The sequence below is a fragment of the Struthio camelus genome, chromosome 1, assembly GCF_040807025.1.
Source record: "Struthio camelus isolate bStrCam1 chromosome 1, bStrCam1.hap1, whole genome shotgun sequence".
NCBI classification, from domain to species: Eukaryota; Metazoa; Chordata; class Aves; order Struthioniformes; family Struthionidae; genus Struthio; species Struthio camelus.
The window spans coordinates 44,491,700-44,510,036 of NC_090942.1; the positions used below are offsets into that span (position 1 = coordinate 44,491,700).

Here is an 18,337-nt window from a genome sequence, read left to right on the forward strand (position 1 = left end):
TGTAGCTGTTATTCTTTATGACAGTTTAGTTCTGTAATGCAAATTAGTCCACCCACCTACAAACCTTCTGTAATCACTAGAAGTGAGAAGTAAATACTTTGATATGCTAAATATTTGTGCCTTATTAGGAGCATACATTAGGTACAAGAGAAATTAAAATCGAAAAACACAGACAGAAATGGCATTTTTTGTCTCTGAAAAGTTATTTGTAAAAATAAGAAAAAGATATCTTATTTTAAGATAGATGAGGCTATCTTATGTAGACCTTTAAGAATGTCAGGATAATATTGTGTAAAAACATAATCTAGGTATGTGTCTCTATAGTACTGAAGACAGTCTGTCAAAAAAATCAAAAATCTTGAAAAGATACCAAAGACACGACAAAGACTATTAACTCATATGATTGATATCACTATAGACCAAGAGGGTTAGATTCATTCATACTGTGACATCATAATCTCTCTTGATAATTTTTGTAGCTAACAACAGAACAAAGTTAATTATGTTAAAGAAAATTTAGTCAGTGCACGGTTAATGCTATACTTCTGAAAATCTTAATTACATGTTGTGTTTTATTTTCAGATATTATTCCTTAAATATAGAAGTACTATTAACAAAAAAAAAGCCTTATAAAATTCTTTATATTTAAGCTTGAAGCATTTTCTGCCTCTGTGCTCTCCTGCTAAATAGGGAACAAGAAATTCTCAGGAGAATTTCAGGCTTTTAATACTTAATGGTTATTTGTGATGCATTGTACCTGCTACTGACTGCTGACAGGGGACTAAAGACTCGTAAATTGGTCTGCTTTCTTAGGGCAATTTTTCAGTTTGTGTAGTTTTTCATTTTGAAATCAGAACTGTATAGTGGTATAATTAGACACTGAGACATCACAGCTATACGTCCAAATAACCTTTTAAAATATACTTTCATTTAGGAAAAACAGATGATGCAAAAGCTTCAGAAAAAGTGAAAACTCCCCTGAAAGGAGCATCTATTCAGCGCTCTCCATCAGATGCAGGAAAAAGTAGCGGTGATGAAGGAAAAAAGCCTCCCTCTGGTATTGGACGATCAACTGCTACTGGCTCCTTTGGATTCAAGAAGTCCGGGATGGGATCTTCTACCATAATCACCACAAGTGGAGCGACTATCACGAGTGGTTCAGCAACTCTAGGAAAAATGCCAAAATCTTCAGCCATCAGTGGGAAGTCCAATGCGGGGCGGAAAACGAGCTTGGACGGTTCCCAGAATCAGGATGATGGTGTCCTGCATGTGAATTCGAAGACCACTCTGCAGTATCGAAGTTTGCCTCGCCCGTCAAAATCCAGCGGCAGCGGGATCCCTGGCAGAGGCGGCCACCGGTCCAGCACCAGCAGCATCGACTCCAACGTCAGCAGCAAGTCTGCGGGTGCTGCGGCCACCAAACTGCGAGAGCCGAGCAAGATCGGCTCTGGGAGATCCAGTCCTGTCACCATCAATCAGACAGACAAGGAAAAGGAGAAAGTGGCTGTGTCCGATTCCGAGAGTGTCTCGTTGTCAAGTTCCCCCAAATCCAGCCCAACTTCAGCGAGCGCCTCTGGCACACCAGGACTTAGGCAGCCGGGATCCAAATACCCAGATATTGCCTCACCCACATTTCGAAGGTAAGCGCTTGCTATGAGCTCCTGAAGTTGCAGTATATAGAAAGCAGGGGTTTTCAGTCTATTGAAATTGTATGCACTGGGAAAAAAGCCTTGCCTGGGCATATTTTATCACAAACAGAGAACCAAGTATGCGAAAAAGGGCAATATTTCTTCACAGAACATAATTATATCTCTCAGGAGTAAAGACTGACTCCTCCAGACCTGAAACGGCTGTTCCTTGAGCATTGACCATTTTAAGTACACTCCCATAGCAACAATTTGAAGGCTAGAATAAGCTCTTATTGAATATTCAGGCAAATGAAAAGTTCTCTGTCAATAGTCTGATAATTCCCCAAATCTAAGAAGGACTCCTCATTTGGGCACGTTCTGTTCCTTGAGCAGGCAGTGCTGTTGCCTGTTCCGAGAATTGATGAGCTTTCAGCTCCATAGGTTAAGAAGTATTTGCTTTTACATTATCAGCAATCTTCAGCTACCAGAGCTTCATTGCCACAGTAGTTTCGTCACATCTTTCATCAGAAACATTAGCAAAAACAAATTTCAATTGGAAATTAGCTATTCTAACTTTTCTGAAAGTATGAATTACCATGCACGGTTAGATGAAGCACTTCCATTGTTGGAGAAAAGGCCAATAGTGCCCTCTTGTGTCGAGTTACCGAAACAGCGTCTCCAGTTACTGGCTGTTAAGGGAGCCGCTGTTGATTTTTGTAGAGCTTGATAATAAGTAAAATGAATTCATTATTGTCCATGCTTACCGCACATCACGATAAGTTTTGCATTTATTTTCATATTAATTTATGAGCTACACTTAAGTGTAGCTTAAAATATTTCCAGTAAGAGGTTAAGTGATTTAGGTTCTTTTTTTTATTATTACTGTAGAAATTTTCTTCTTTAGAATTACTGGAAGCAAGTATATGAAATGCACATCTGTTTTGGCTGCCCTTGGAAACAAACTGAGCACATTTAGCTCTGCTGCAGTTTATTCTGTCTGACTAGTTGCTACATGAATGATGACCACATGACCATCCGTGCAAAAGAGCAATGAGAGGAAAATTTTACACAAATACTCAGACATTTGATAAACTATGAAAGATGCCCTCTGAAAGTGTTTATTGCAATCATTTTAGCTCATTTTGGAAGTGAGCGGTTTAAAAGCTAATGGCTTAATGGTAGGAATGCTTAACTCTTGAATTTGGGTGAAAGTGTAATCTGTTTATGCAATAATAAGACAAAAATGTGCTTATTTTAACTCTCTCTGGGAAGGTCTGTGTGTGGAAAAGAGCATATCTGAATAGGATTGAATGAGAGCTGTTGCTAATGAAACAAACCTGGATTGTTGTGATATGGTTAAGTGAATTTAATTTTGAGATGCAATTGATGAACTAGGTAGGCATTATTTTAGTAGCAGTAATTAAATGTGTAGTTTGGCTCTTAGGATGTTACGCCATGAATGTTTAATGTGGCTATCAGTTTCTCTAAAGCTATTTGTTTTACATTTAGGTTGTTTGGTGCCAAGGCAAGTGGTAAAGCTGCCTCTGCACCCAGTACTGAAGGTGTGAAACCCACATCGGCAATGCCCAGCCCTAGTACCACATTGGCACGGCAAGGCAGCCTGGAATCTCCATCCTCGGGTACAGGCAGCATGGGCAGTGCAGGTGGGCAAAGTGGTAGCAGCAGCCCCCTCTTCAGTAAACCTTCGGACTTAAATGCAGATGTTGTAAGCTTAAGTCACTCCTTGGCTTCCAGTCCCGCCTCAGTGCACTCTTTCACATCAGGTGGTCTTGTGTGGGCTGCAAACCTGAGCAGCTCTTCAGCTGGCAGTAAGGACACACCAAGTTACCAGTCCATGACTAGCCTTCACACCAGTTCCGAGTCCATTGACCTTCCTCTGAGCCATCATGGCTCTCTCTCTGGACTGACAACAAGCACTCAGGAGGTTCAGAGCCTGCTCATGAGGACTGGAAGCGTCAGATCGACTCTGTCGGAAAGGTGAGCTTGCCTATAGATACAGTGACCACGAAACCAGTGAGAGGCAAAAGGACAGGAACAAACCAAAAAAAAAAAAAAAAAGAAAAGAAAAAACATTCACCTATTTATTTTCCTAAAGGGACACTGTTTAATAAGCAGCTTCGTCCTTTATTTAAAAATGAAGGAAGGAAGAAAATAGAGCTGAAAGTAAACTCGGGCATTGAACATGGAATCAGCTGCCTTTTAAAGTTTTACAATCACGTTTTTCTATCTTTGAGAGGTTTTTTTTTCTTCCTTTGTTCTGAAGAGGAACCGCAGGAAAGGGAAAATTGTCTAGCTGAGGGCACGTCTAAATGGCCACATAATGACTCCTGCATGCTTGCTCTACCTGCTTTCCCAGCAATTGGCGACTCTTAAGTTGTATCATTACCTTCTTGTTAATGAATTCACTCAAGAAGTGGGACCACACCAGTTTTCTTCCCACTACCCAAAGCGCAGGCAGAGCTAGTGGGCCCCTGCCTTCAGCTGACCCTGTAGTCTTGCCCTGAAATACCCAGTCCTGTCAAATTGTTTCTTATACAGTAGCCATTACACAGATCCTTACTGAAATGCAACTTCACTTCAAGGGAGGCAGTGTACAAGACGAGAACCTCACTATGTGCGCAGTCCTGGCAAGTGTCCAGAACAGACAGACAAAAGCAAGAAAGGCTTTTCCTCTGTTTGTTCTGTTAAAGTTTACCTGCAGATGTTTTACTACTTAAGTTATATTTTAAAGTGGGACAGCCACCCTGAGAGAAGGCATTGCTGTACCAAGAAATTTTTCTGTGTGAAATATTAGTTTGTGAAATATTTATAAAGGACAAATAATAAACTTTGCTAGGCAGTAAGTAATTTTCACTTCCTGTGAAAACCTTCAAGATGCGAGAAGGAATTCTTATCTCACATAGGGACCGAAAAGTGAATATTGAACATTTTCATTAGCCATTGATCCTGTTCCCCGAAAATTATACCGAGTCAGTCAGAAATACTTTAAACATTTTAGGACTAAACTTAATTATTTAGAAAAAAACACAATATTTAAAGCAGAAAAGATCTTTTTTGTGTACCAGTAAAAGATTTACAGTGTTAACAACTTTTTCCCCTTCACGTAAAACCAGAGATTATTCACTACCAATCCTTTCCATTGAGTGATTTCACTTTCAGTGAATCAGCGTTTAGAAAAACAAGACCTAAACAATTCTTGGTCAAATCTAGATGGGAACTCTCCGCACGTTTCATTATGTTTGTTATGCTGCATTCATGGGTATTGCTATATCAGTTAAAACTCACACCTCTAAATAACATACTTACACCACTATAAAATGTATGTGTGTACCAGTCTAATGTATGATAACAACAGTAGTTAAAAATATACTGATACGTGACTGATTTTTAATTTGCACTGTCTCTTTAGTATCCATATAGTAATTTGCATCGTGTGCCATCAACTGAATAGAACAATATTTCTTGAAAAGCTGATTATTGATATTTAATGTATAGGAACTTCCAATAATTTTTACTATTATATGTAGGAATGGTGAGGTTAATAAGATGATGTGGAAGGGTGTTGAATTTATGCCAAGGATCATATTTATGCAGAGGATGTTAAACATCACATTTAAAATGTTAATAGCTTGGCATAAGCTCCTGAGCAGCCCCCACTACTAATACTTCATGTATTTGTTCAGTGACTTAATTTCAGTGGTTCCAAATACTTTGCCTTTGGCAACATTTTTAACTTTCAGATTTGTCCATATGGGGATATTATGACTGAGTCTAGGGAGAGCCATTTATCATGTCGATCTGGCCTCAAAACAAATATATGTATCTAGAGAAAACGGTGTCACTCCTTGAATTATAGCCCCAATAGGGTTTTTGCAGTTTGATTTTTCCAAAAGGTCCGCTACAAGTGCTGTGTTATTTCTAAACTGTTTTATGCAGCAAAACCTCCAAGTAGTGAAGTATTTTTTCACAATAAAAGTATTGTTTTGCTATGTTAAGAGACAGATAGGTTTGGCAAAAGATTTTGTCCTTTTTTCATTTGTAAACCATAGTGGAGGGATTCAGATTATATTTTAGATGCCTCTGGCAATACTAGTTGCAGTCTGCAAAGAGGCTCACTGTTTTTCTTCACTTACTCTAGGGCTTGCGCAAGACTGAACGATCTGTCTCTATAGTGAGATATACTAATGTAATGTAGGGACAAAATCAGAAAGACCAAAGCACAAAATGAGATAAAGCTAGCAAGCTGCATAAATTCTGTGCAGATGAGGATACTAGGAGAAAGTCTAGCGATGTTAGAAGAGAGAGCTAATAACCAATGATACTAAGAAGCACTTATTTTGCTTCATTCGAACATTAATTGCAATTTGATAGCTGAACAGTACTAACAGCAAGCGTGCCAGAAGGGAATAGGCAGCTTAAAGTTTACTTAGTTAGGTCTCTGATTTTACTGGTCTAGATGAAATTTTCACTTCCTTGCTTCAGAAACTCTCTGAAATAGCCCTGCAGTCATTAGGACTCGTGAGTAGATTCCCAAGAGCTGAAGAAGCGGTTTCGTAGGGCCTGTGCGTAGAAATGGGAGTGAGGAGGTGGGTCGGGGGGAGGACAAGGGGATTGCGGGCAAGCCATCCTTGCCTCAGTCCTGGGAAGATACAGAGGATGTTTAACAAAACTAGTGACAGATAACATGGAGTTTGTTAATAACGTCATTTGAAATGAGAATAATTTAATTCATTTGCAGGAAAGTAGATTTTTTTGAGTAGAGAAGAGGAATTAGATGTGGTAAATCTTAAGCTTAGTCAAGTTTTAGGTGCTGTTTCAAATAACATTTGTGTAAGCAAATGAAGGAAGGTAAAGTAAGGTGCCTGCCCAGGTTGGAAGAGAGTTACCAAAGAGTAGCTATCAATAGTGTATTAAGTTGAAGGAATATAACAGGGCAGGATGTATCTATGCAAATGCTAAATGGAAAATGATCAGTCATGTGGCTGCTTTGCAGAACAGAGGCAGTGTGTAAGGGGTTGTAAGCTGGTTGAGTGCCCAGCAGTTCAGCATCCTCCCAGGGATGCTCAGACCTGCTGCCCGCAGCCAGTCTTCAGGCTACCCACCAAGGAATGGCGTGGTAGAAACATGGGTCTCCCCATCAACTGCAATATTGACATAACATCAAAGTTTATTCCAGCCAGATTTTGTGTGATTCATCAACAGAAAATGGCTGCAGTAAGTACTGGGAAAATACTTCCTTTATCGGCAAATTTGCATCGCCCTCAGGACTTAAGCCGTTTTTGCAATAGCAGTATTTATTTAGTCAAGTCTACTTCTGTTGCTCCAGTAGTGTAGCTCCCTATGTGAGAGGACACTTGTATTTTAGCTTACCTCGGTTTAGTGGGATTTAAAATAAACCAGAAAGTTACTCATACTCTAGAATAAAATTGTCTACTGGGGTTAATTGGTGAAATGTCACTGGTTTAATTGATAAAACGTTCCATGTAAGCACATCGTCAGTAGTTCTTCTGAACCCTAAAATCCTGCTGGGCATTTTAGATTTGTATCCTTTTGCTTGATCTGAGTGACAGCAAGAGATGCATAAAAATGCATTTATATAGGGATTACCAGTGGTCTCATCAGTAGTAAATGGCTGCATTTTAGGAGGATTAGCAGAGTAGAAATAGTTTCTCATTACATGACCAGTTTGCTCCGGTGCAGTTTAAAAGAATGCTGTTTAATTTTGAGGAACATGAAAGTTCACTGAAATCCAGTTAAGCTCTTCAAGACTTTCAGTTGTTTTAAATGATCAGGAGAGTTGATGGTTCTGGTTTTAAGGTGTGAAACAGTGCATTATGTATCAGATTTTCTGGTGTGCTCAGCCATTTCTAGAAACTCATCTACAAGTCCCATATCATGTTGGTCCAGCCTGTCCTAAACCACCTTAAATGTTTCTTAACTTGGAATAATTTGTTTTATTCCCTAACAACTGTGCACCAGTTAGTGCCCAAAGCGCATTATGGCCATTCTCTCCCTTTCCAAAGTTAACCTCAACAGTAAGGGTAGGGAGGACGCAGAGAACTGTAAGACTTCCTGTGATTCCCTCCAGGGAACTTGCAGATGGCTTCAACAGTGAAAAACAAAAAATGGGCATGGAGAGACAGTGGGCTTGACAAGTTCAGTCTATGTCTGCATATGTCTTCCTCCTACAAGGCTGCTTTTGGCAGCTGGCATGGCAAAGGGAAACCTTGTCAGGAATAGCATGATATTTTCAGCCTCACTTTATACTGGTATGTGATTCCTATGTATTTAGAGCCAAGGAGACAGATTTCCACCAGTGCGTTGCTTCTTTCAGGAAGGGACTGAAGAACATGTTAAATTGGGATTTTTTTTTCCTATTACTTCCACAGATCTTATGAGCACTGCGGATAGGATGACAGTGTCCTACTGGGGTCACTACACATTACTGTTCAATTCTATTTAGTGAAGGTCCATTTTCTGTACAAGTAACAAACTCAGCTTCTTGATGCAGGAATGCTTTCAGGTGCTAGAAGGATATGGCCGGTTAGGGGCCTGAATTAATTGTTACATAGACCCATGGTTAATGATTAAAAGTTTCATGTAATTATCTGAAATCTAAGAGCATCTTCACGAGATTTAGTATTTTTAAAATGCAACATGAATGTTTGCTGAACTCACTTTTAGGCAGCTACAATAATTCCATGCTCATGTTGAGGAACGTTCACCCCCATTTCATTTGGGCATCTGAATTCAGGAGTTCTTCAGCAGGCTCCTTTGGTGATGGTTAGCTTATTTATCTGGCTTCATTACAACCTTCTGGTTGCTGATTGGTTTAGAGGAGCACTAGATGGCTCCTTCATTTCTAGATAATGTGATACAGATTATTTTGAGATACATAAAGCTGCAAGCTAAAGTAACATTAGAAAAAGTATCATTCATTAGGGATTTTGAATTACTTACAGAAGAAACTGTTTCTATTATGATCATGTTTATTTGTTTTGAAATTTAGTGGTGCATAAAGCTACATAAAGGAACATCAAGGCCCCATTCTTTTCTGTAAGGGACTAATAAATACATAAATCATGCATTCAAATCCATGTTCTCTTTTTACCAACCGTTCTTCTTTTCTGTTGGTTGTGTGGGGAGCACAATGCTGGAAATTAAGTCCTCTGTCTGGTAGAGGACTATCCTCATACAGACCACTACAGCTGGGCCGGTGCTGAAATCCTGCTTAATTCCTTCTTCTGTTTGCTTTCTCCCCTTTCAGAACAAGGCCCTGATTAGGAAAATTGCCTGTAAAACTTCCTGCTGGTTTTATTCCATTACAGTGGTTTTATTCCATTAGACTGAGAGCCCCCATGGAAATAGCTTGCTAAGTCCAACAGTATTTTCAACACCTTTGCCTACTTTGAGCGAGGTTACATGAGAGTGGGGCTGCCAGCAGCACCAGCTGAAACTCAGCGTTAATGATAGCATGAGAGTTTCCTTGGGTAGGAAGTAGAGGCCTAAGTAGCTGTCGCTCTCAGAAATGTGATTTTGATCTCAGAAATGTGATTTTGATATGTAATATGGAAACCTCCTAAAGCCATTTCACAGTTGAACCCGTAATGGCAGCACTAAATTATCTTCTTAAGGGAAAAAAATTACACTGCCTGTTTGTTGATTCAAATGCATCAATGAATGATACAGTGTTCAAATGTAACCCAGAGTAGCCAGGGTCTGGTCTCGTAAGGCTTTATGAGGAAGTGCTCAAATGACAGTCGGTGTGAAGGAAGGCCGGTGGGTGTCCCTCTAGTCTGCTCTCTAGTGGTGAGGGGCTTTGAATTAGGAAAACCCCAACCTTAGATCTCTGGTAATCAGCGATGCTGCCACTCTTTGTATGTGAATATAAAATAATGTTGCTCTGGTGCCAATTTTCATTGCCCGCACCATCCCCTCGCTACATGAGCCCCATGGCAACAGAAAGCCTGAGCTCCGTGTAGTTAGCACATATTTCCACAAGAAGGGGTGTCACTTGGTTTCTGGCAAGGTCTTGCTGTCTCCTCGCAGGTACCGCAACCTTCATGTCTTTTGGAAGTCTACTGGAGGATCATAGGAAACTGTGAAAAATAAAGTTTCATGCTGTGACCATGTGACTCTCACAGAGCTTGCAGGGTGAAGCTGTAGGAAGGTTAGAAATGGTAGGGAAGGACTTTCTTGTGACTTGGACAGTGTCCAAATTACTATTGACCCGGCCTAGAGAATGTCTGTATGAAAAATGAACGTGCAGCAGTCCATGTCCTATAGTCCCCTTCAGTGAGTCATGGATTTTTCATGAAAGATGTATTAAAAAGCATTAAATGACCTTCTGTAATGCAACCATATCTAGACCTTTAAAATTTGTAATTCTGGACAGTCCTGTTTACTGTATGTCCTTAGGGTTTTTTTTGTTTTAACAGCATGCAGCTTGACAGAAATACACTACCCAAAAAGGGATTAAGGTATATATTTTATTGAGCATGACTGCTGCTTCTCTGTTTTTCTGTAACCTTTTCTACACTGTCTTTCCTCTACTTTCTCCTTCTGCTGATCCTGTTTACAACAGAGCTCTTGGTACTTAGTTTCAGTCCAAAAAACTGTAAACTTCAACAATGGACTTTTTCTTTCCAAGTCTGCCCAGTGAATAAATTTCGTTTCAAGATATATCTTGGAAAGTGAATACTGTTAAGAATAGTTTCCGTATGTGATGAATCTTAAGAGGCATTCAATCCTGGGGATCTAGAAAAGACAGGCAAAGTACCTTGGCAGTACAATGGGGCTAATTGTTGAAAATATGGAGAAAAACAGGGTTTTAGAGAAGTATCTGAACTTGAAATCTAAATGCGAACACTCATGGAATTTGAATTGAAGGTGTAGCTAAAGGGTAAAGCCAGAAAATATACATTTTGATATCCAAGGTTTATAAGTGTAAAATGAGCCCTGCTGCAGCTAGTTCTCTTGGGCCCTACCCAGCAGTACTCAGACTCCACCGCTGCTACAACTTCCGCACTCATTAGAGCTGTCTTCAATATGGAAAGCAAAAGTCTTCTACCCTCTTCTGCACTCCATGGATAAAAGAGAGAATCTTGTGGTTATTTATATTGTCTCATCAGGCGTGGCAGCCTATCTCCCTAATCCAGAGAGTAGATTCGGCAAGCAGGGCAGTGACGCTTTCCTGTACACCCACACCCACCCACGCACACTGAGGCATCTATGCACTCACATGCACACTCTGCAACCCTCCAGTCACTGAAATTATGTAGCTCAGATTTTTTGAGTTACTGATAAATAGCCATGCTTTATGAAATTTTAAGATACTGCTAAAGTGCTGTCACTAGGTAGCAGCTTCCACTCTTCTGCACTATCCTTTCCTTAGAGAAAAATTCAACCTAATTTCCCATTATCCCAAAAGAATTCCTTTGTATTCAGAGAGAGACTGAGAAAGACAGAGGGTATGGAAGAGGCATAAAGGGGACCCGGCAAGGCTACAGTGGGGTGACTGAGGTTTGCAGGCTGTAAGATTGTAATGGTGTCTGAGAGCTGAGGGAGGAATGGAGTGGGAAAACAGCTTGTAGGCCTGATCAGTTATCCTGGAGGGACTATCCGTTTAGTTTAATCTGCAGAGGTCCTGGTTCCAGACCGACATTCTGAATGCACGTTTTACCATCTTTCTGATCTAATAACCACTGGATGACTCTTCTGTATGACATTTATAAGCATAGATCATATGTATCCTTTTAGAAGAAGGGAAGTAAATATTTAGCCAGGACAAGATGCTTTAATTCTGTAAAATATTGTACAAAACCCCGTGCTCAACATGAGAACTTACATGTTCATTTAATTTGCGTTCGAAGGAGAAATCCTTGTGCCTCTTTAAGCCTGAAGCCAGAATACCAAAAACCCTTTCTGCTCTGCTGTTTGGGGAACACTGATGAGAGTGGTGAAGTACATGCTCACATGTTAACATGAGATTGTGCTGAAGGAAGTGGGCTTTTGCAGACATGGCTGAAACCAACCTTTTTGATTAAGACCCACACTGTAAGGAATGCCTGCACATTTTGATGACTCTAACCACTACTAGAATTTCCTCTCTTCTAGCCCAGTCAAAAAAGCCTAGACAGCGAGTTATCAGCTCTCCCTGTTGCACTTGTTTTGTTGGTTTGCCTTAGCAAGCAGTTGATAAATGATTTGATTTCCAAACTTCTTCCTTCCAGAGAACTTGCTTTTGCTAATTTTGAGTATTTTTCCCTGTCCCTTTCCCTCCCCTCGCCCAGTTTGGGGCAGGACGCAATGCCAAGTAGCATTCAGAGCAATGGACGGTGCATTTGACCGTGAATAGCTGTCCATACCAGCAGAAACTCCTTTTTCAGACTTGTTGATGTTTCACTCCTTTCATCTAATGAATTGCCCACATGTGATCCATGGCAGATGTCATTTTGTAAGCGGCTACTCACCTTTCCTGGCTTCTAGTCTGTCCATTATCCGTCCTGGCCATACAGTATCTGAGCTTTTGCATCAACCTGTACACTTGCTATAGCTTTTAAATCCTTTCCTGTCAGCTCAGTTGTCTGTCTTGTATGGCTTGTCATCATCTTTCTCCAAAGGAAGGGAATACTGGTTTTGGGAGGGTGATGAAGCTGAAGTAATGGTGGGCTGGTGGGCGTCAAGTCTGGTATTTTTTGTTTTCCAATAAGGTGGTAAACTTTACCTTGGTGAAATCTGTGGTAACAATCACTTGACTTGATGCATTCCAAGGATTTTATTCTATCTAACCGGTGAAGGGTATTTAAGCAGCACCCGCTTCTTTCCAAACCACCATGTTGTCACTGTTTTGAGCATATCAGCTGTGGTTTTTCAGATATACTCCATCATCACGGCAGACGAGTCAGGAGGAAGGCAAGGAGTGGCTACGCTCCCATTCAACTGGAGGCCTGCAAGACACTGGCAGTCAGTCCCCGCTTGTTTCTCCTTCAGCTATGTCTTCATCTGCAACTGGGAAATATCACTTTTCCAATCTGGGTAAATGCCATTTCCCTTGTCTGTTTCTCCCATTTTAGAATAGAATCATAAAATTCAACTATTAATATTTCTCAGCTTGCCAAACTAGATAGTTTATTTTAACATTTCCATGACCGTGTTATGGTACCTCACTAATGAAGTGAAACTCAAAGCACCTTTTCATGGAGTAGGCAAGAGTTCATCCTATTTTAAATACTGAAAAGAAGCACAGATTCTCTATGACTTGCCCAAGGAGAAGAAAATCTGAGGCGGAGCTGGGAATTAGCTTCTAGTTAAAAGCGCTCATCTCTTAGCCCAGCTTAGGATTAAAAGAGCCAGTGGGATTCTTTTGAGTGATTTTAGCGGACATCAACCCAGACCCTAGACGTTGCTTTTTTCCTATATGCAGGTCTGCTTTGAGATAGGCCTTTCCGATGTGCGTCAGTGGATGGACCTGGTTGTAACTATGCTGTGCCCAGTCAAAATCCTATCCTTGAAAAGAATGTCATATTTTAGGATGTGAGTCACATTTTAGGTTTATTTGATTACAGGTCATGATTTAGATTTGGCTCTTCTGGATCTTATTTCAAGTTAATCCAACCTAAATTCAGTTTTGTTGATATTTTACTTTTTTTTTTAAATACTTAATAGAAAATCATTTATTTGCCTGGTGCTGGACACACACCTAAGTTCACAATGAGTTTTTTTGTTTTAGAGCCTTACTGTAGAATTAGCAGCAATTCACACTTCTGCCATTCTGTCACAGCCTGTGCCCTCTGTAGGTTACAATCACTTGAAAGCAGTTTGATCAGACATACAGATCTTGGGCTTTATTAAAAATGGGAAAAAATTGTTGGACAAAGCCGCTTCTAAAAATGAAACTGGATACTGGCTACAAACCACTGCTTGCAGTAGTTTTAGACCGAGAACAGCTTTCTGCAAGCACCGATTCTCTTTCTGTCATTCTCTGTTTGTTATTATCTTCTTTTTCTTATAGTGCTGTTACTCACAACAGAGACCAATAGGATCTATTTCTTAATTTGTTATTGTTGTCCTTTTCTTCTTTTCATTATCATAGTTTTGTGATGTTAACTGACTCTCACAACACAACTGCTCTGGTCATTTATGACTTAAGGCGCATCTTGCTTAATCTAAAACAGAGGTTCGAAACACTGACTGAGTTTGGATAGGCGATTAGCTTTTTCTTCTAGGTGCTGAGTACATGATCAGGCTTTCCTTTTCACTGGCAAACTTTCCAAACGCTTAAAGTAGATTCCTCAAAGCTGTTCTGGATTTGAACAATGGGGCTACTCCTATTTATGATGAGATTTAACTGGCCTGCACAGGAATTTTGACTTCCTACAGTGGTAGGTGCTGTAGAAAATTAATGGTAAGCTTTGGTATTAACTGCAGTCGGTAATATATGTGTATAAAACAATAAAAAAGCAGGTATTGATTTATTAGAGGAGCTGTTTATTAAAAAATGACAATTTCTTATTCCTTTTCAACTTCTGAATCTATGGGGTTCATCTCTCCCATTGATTTTCTGCCTTGGGCTGTCAAAGTGAACAAGTTTTCATTCAGATACCAGCGTTAGTGTTACGTATATTTTACAGGATTAGTTGCATCTAACTCCAGCTCCTCGGAGATCATCTGTTTCACCCTTCTATCGTGGCTTTGGATGCGGGAATAAAAGCCTTTCATTCTCTCAACAGCTTAAAGTCCACCTACCCATGCTAGTACTCCATTTCTATTTATTTTGTGCAGAATCAAAATCCATTCAGTGGAAATGTACTTCATTAATAAAGCTTTGCATTCCAGTGAGTCCAACCAGCCTATCTCAGTTTAACCTTCCTGGACCGAGTATGATGCGTTCAAACAGCATCCCTGCACAAGACACTTCTTTTGATCTGTATGATGACTCCCAACTGTGTGGCAGCGCTACATCCTTAGAAGAGAGACCTCGAGCAATTAGTCACTCAGGTTCATTCAGGGACAGCATGGAAGAAGGTAAGTACGGAGTTGCTGTTTGGATAAGCAAAAAACCGGAGAACCTCCAAAATGTAGTAAAATTTTAAAATATTTCTTCAGCACCATAAAAGTTGTTTAAAAAATTTTGTGAAGAATTTTTGGTTTCTGTTGAGCTGGACTCGCAGGACTTTCTTACCCCAGAGTGTGGAAGGTACTTCACAAAATAGTTTGCAATACAGAGTGTATCATTCCTGTGTATCCTTTATAAGTGTGTCCCAGGAATGCTGGAGGAAAGGCTGAAGGAAACTGTTCTTGGAAAATGATTTTATTCTTTTTGCCTGTAAATTTGGAGTGTCTGAGCATACCTTGACTACTGTTATTCTTTGCTTTCTTAGTCCTACTTCTATATTCCTTATTTTTTTAAATGTCATTGCCACTTACCATCCCCTTTCTTTGGAGTCATTTCATTTCAACACTTCCCTGCAGCCTCCTACAGCAAACAGACCATGAATTTCTTCATCTGAACTTTGTCTTTGAGTGTGACCACGCTGCTTTCTTTATGCAGGTTATTGCAGTCTTTCTGGTTTCTTTAATGCTATGTACTGGAATTCAGGGCCGGGGTTTTTCTTCATTTATTTTAACCACAGAGCATCTGATCACCCCTAATGAAATGCACCATATCAATTTCTGCTGCTTAACATTTTTGGTAAATTTGATCGTTTGCAGAATTCCCATGAGTATAAAGTTCTCACACCCTTTAATTTAAAAAAGCTAAAATTTAAAGAGATTGATACTATAACATCATATCTTCCATCTTGCTTACTGCTAAGTGATGACAGTACAAATGGTCTTTATAACAAGCCAGAAAAGAAGTCTTTTTCTCCTAAAAGCTCGTGGTTATGAGATAGAAGAGGGAACAAAACTTCCTGGGTGAAATAGCTGACAAGTAATACTTTTAGTTTTCAGTTCCTTTTTCTATATTTTAGATGAGATGTCAGGCAGCCATCTGGGTATATAATAGTAGCAGCAGGGTGCAGAGCAGATTGAGTTGTGAGTTGACAGCGCAGAGACGATGGCTGATTGCGCAGAAGCATATGACATAATTCAAGGACAGAAATTACTACAGACCCTTCACTGAAGAATGGGAGAGCCATCAAAGGAAAATCTGGAAGAATGACTAGAAAACATGGCAAATAATTTATGCATAGAAAAAGAGGTGTTAAATCTGATATTTCAGTAATGGGTCATCAGAGGCTTTAATGAAAGCTTTTTCATTAGTCATGTTCCATATCCAGCTGGAGTGGATCCATGAGCAACCTGAGCAAGCCATGCAATCAGAGATTAGCATGAAAAGATGCTGTTGGAAGGCCAAATGTATTTTTTTTAAGATGGGAGCTCGGAGGAAACTTGAAGGGAAAGAAGGACAAAAGAAGGGGAAGTCAGGTAATGGGTAGAGACACTGAGTGCAACAGCAGAATGAGGACTTTAGCTGACAGTTTCCAAGCAGAGACTGCAAAAAAGGGGTATGCTGAAAGCAACAGGATTTCAATTGTCAATAAACTAAATCTTGCTAATAGTTACTCAGTTACAAAATCAGATTTAAAGTCTATTTGTCTAGTCCATGTATTCTTGTCTTGTCAGCCTGACATACTGATACTCACCAGATAGATAGTTATTAAAGCAAAATAATATATTTAGCAAGCACTAGGAGATTATAAATGGTAGCAATTTTTTTTTTTTTTGAAGCAAAAATTAAATGAAGCAGTGAGATAAACCATCTTCTTTTAAGTTCAGGAGCAGTTCACATGCAGAAGGGGCAATTTTGTCTCAATTTGGTCTTCACTGGCCATTTCCACAGAGGCCAGGAACTACCTTCTGAGACGAAGTCCTGCAGTCCGTGCCCAGTACTCTTGAGGCTGACTCTAGTGGTGATTAGTGGAAATAGTCAGTACTATCTCCCAGTAACACCTTCACACAGACTACAGCACAGCACTCTTCTGAGTTGTGCTGCAGAGGGAAACCAGCTGAGCAGAGCTTGGGAGCTTGCCCCAGGGAATGGAAACTGTTCTGCAAAGCATAATCTCTTATTAAAATCAGTTTGCTCAGCTTTGGACAGGTATATAAACAACTCAATTTCTAGTTTCTCTAAAGAGTGTGTTTATTAGGTGATTTGTTGCCAAAATAACAACAGGGATGCTTGGTTTGCTGGGTAATAATACCAAATCTCACCGACTTACTCTCATACCTGGTACACAGGAAAGCATTTTTTTCTCTATATAGCAATTTTTCCAAGTGCAAGAAAAAACAACAGTTCCTTTTCTCTACTGATAACTCGTAATAACTGCTCTTTGTGGAAGATCAGTTCTCATTTTAAAAAGCAATGTTCTGTTACTGAGCTATGTGGAGGAGGTTTTGTGCTCTTTCATCAATGTTTCATATTATTTCTCTTCCTTTTAAAGTACATGGGTCCTCATTATCACTTGTCTCCAGCACATCCTCTCTCTACTCTACGGTGAGTATTGACATTTTAGAAAAAAGTCCTGCTTGCCTCTGTTCTTGTTTATTTTACATAAAACTGTTAAGAAGTTTTGAGGTTTAGAAGGATTAAAATTGCATTGCAGTAAAACAGGAACATTTATTTTCAACTTTGAAATAACTGTTATGCTGTTTTAAAATACATCATTTGCATCTTTTTAGCTGATTAATTTAGAACTGCTAAAATCACATCATGTATATTTTGAAAGCTAAAAAGAAAGTAATAGTCCTGGAGTCTAATTTCAAGGGGATCCTCATGCTGTACATGGCTTCATGCTATTGTGGCTGAGAATTTTGAGTGCTTTTGCTCGTTTTGAACTAGTTCTGTAACTGCATCATTTATAAAGTGTTTTTGTCTTGGCACCTTTTGAGATGCTCTTCTTTAAAAACACAAGGTTCTTTAGGGAAAGGGAGATACAATTTTCAGTTTAACCCTCTATTGATCTTTGTTGAAAATGACGGCGTTAAGAAGTGACATGAATTTAGATACTCTTCTTCTAAGAGAAGAGTGTCTAAAATTAATTAATCTTAATTAGTGTAGCATAGAATTAGCTAATTACTAATTGTATTCTCCTATCCCAAGCAGTAGTTACCTTTTTTCTCTCTATTTTATAGTTTGGCTATCATTTTGCTAACTGCTGCATGCTTTGTGGCTTCGGTTATTCTACTAACAAGAAAAGGTCCACATGGAAGGAGTTAAACATGTTTGGACATTCCCTTGCTAAAACACAACAGTTCCTTTGCAACCTATTAGCTAGCTACAGTTACAGGCGATACCAAGGGGCCCGTTTGCATGGAGGAGCAACCCACCTATCTGTTTTCACACTATACAGTCATGAACAGTCTATCTTCTCTCCGTATTTTCAGGTCCTGCATAGTGTCCATTGACATCCCGGGAATGGCAGGGAGTCTTCTACCCGGGGTCAACACCAGTGTGCGCTCTGCCGTGGCAGCCTGTTGCCCAGGAACGGCCAGCCCGTGCAGCCTGGTGCAGTTGTACCACTCGTATAGCTGGGAGCCCTAGCTCAGTACTAAACTCGTGTTAGCTTGGAAAGTAGGTTGCATCCATGGACAGAGCGATTATAACGTCTGCCCCAGTGGTGCCTCTCCTAGCTCTGTTTTGTCATTAAAAACATCTACACAATGGCATGTCTAAAACATCAGGT

General features: G+C 39.8%; 1 protein-coding gene across 18 annotated transcripts in view; it reads left to right on the forward strand.

Moving 5' to 3' along the window:
* Positions 1 to 18,337, forward strand: part of NAV3 (neuron navigator 3) — a 552,459-nt gene that overhangs the window by 486,844 nt on the left and 47,278 nt on the right. For 11 of the 18 annotated variants that reach the window (XM_009669555.2, XM_068936171.1, XM_068936179.1 and 8 more), the window contains 6 exons: positions 935 to 1,640; positions 3,138 to 3,626; positions 10,088 to 10,129; positions 12,526 to 12,686; positions 14,487 to 14,675; positions 17,096 to 17,148. In XM_009669555.2, the coding sequence (XP_009667850.2) occupies positions 935 to 1,640; positions 3,138 to 3,626; positions 10,088 to 10,129; positions 12,526 to 12,686; positions 14,487 to 14,675; positions 17,096 to 17,148 (1,640 nt within the window). The remainder of the gene's footprint in view (positions 1 to 934; positions 1,641 to 3,137; positions 3,627 to 10,087; positions 10,130 to 12,525; positions 12,687 to 14,486; positions 14,676 to 17,095; positions 17,149 to 18,337) is intronic. The other 7 variants (XM_068936196.1, XM_068936202.1, XM_068936253.1 and 4 more) reach the window with 3 other exon arrangements.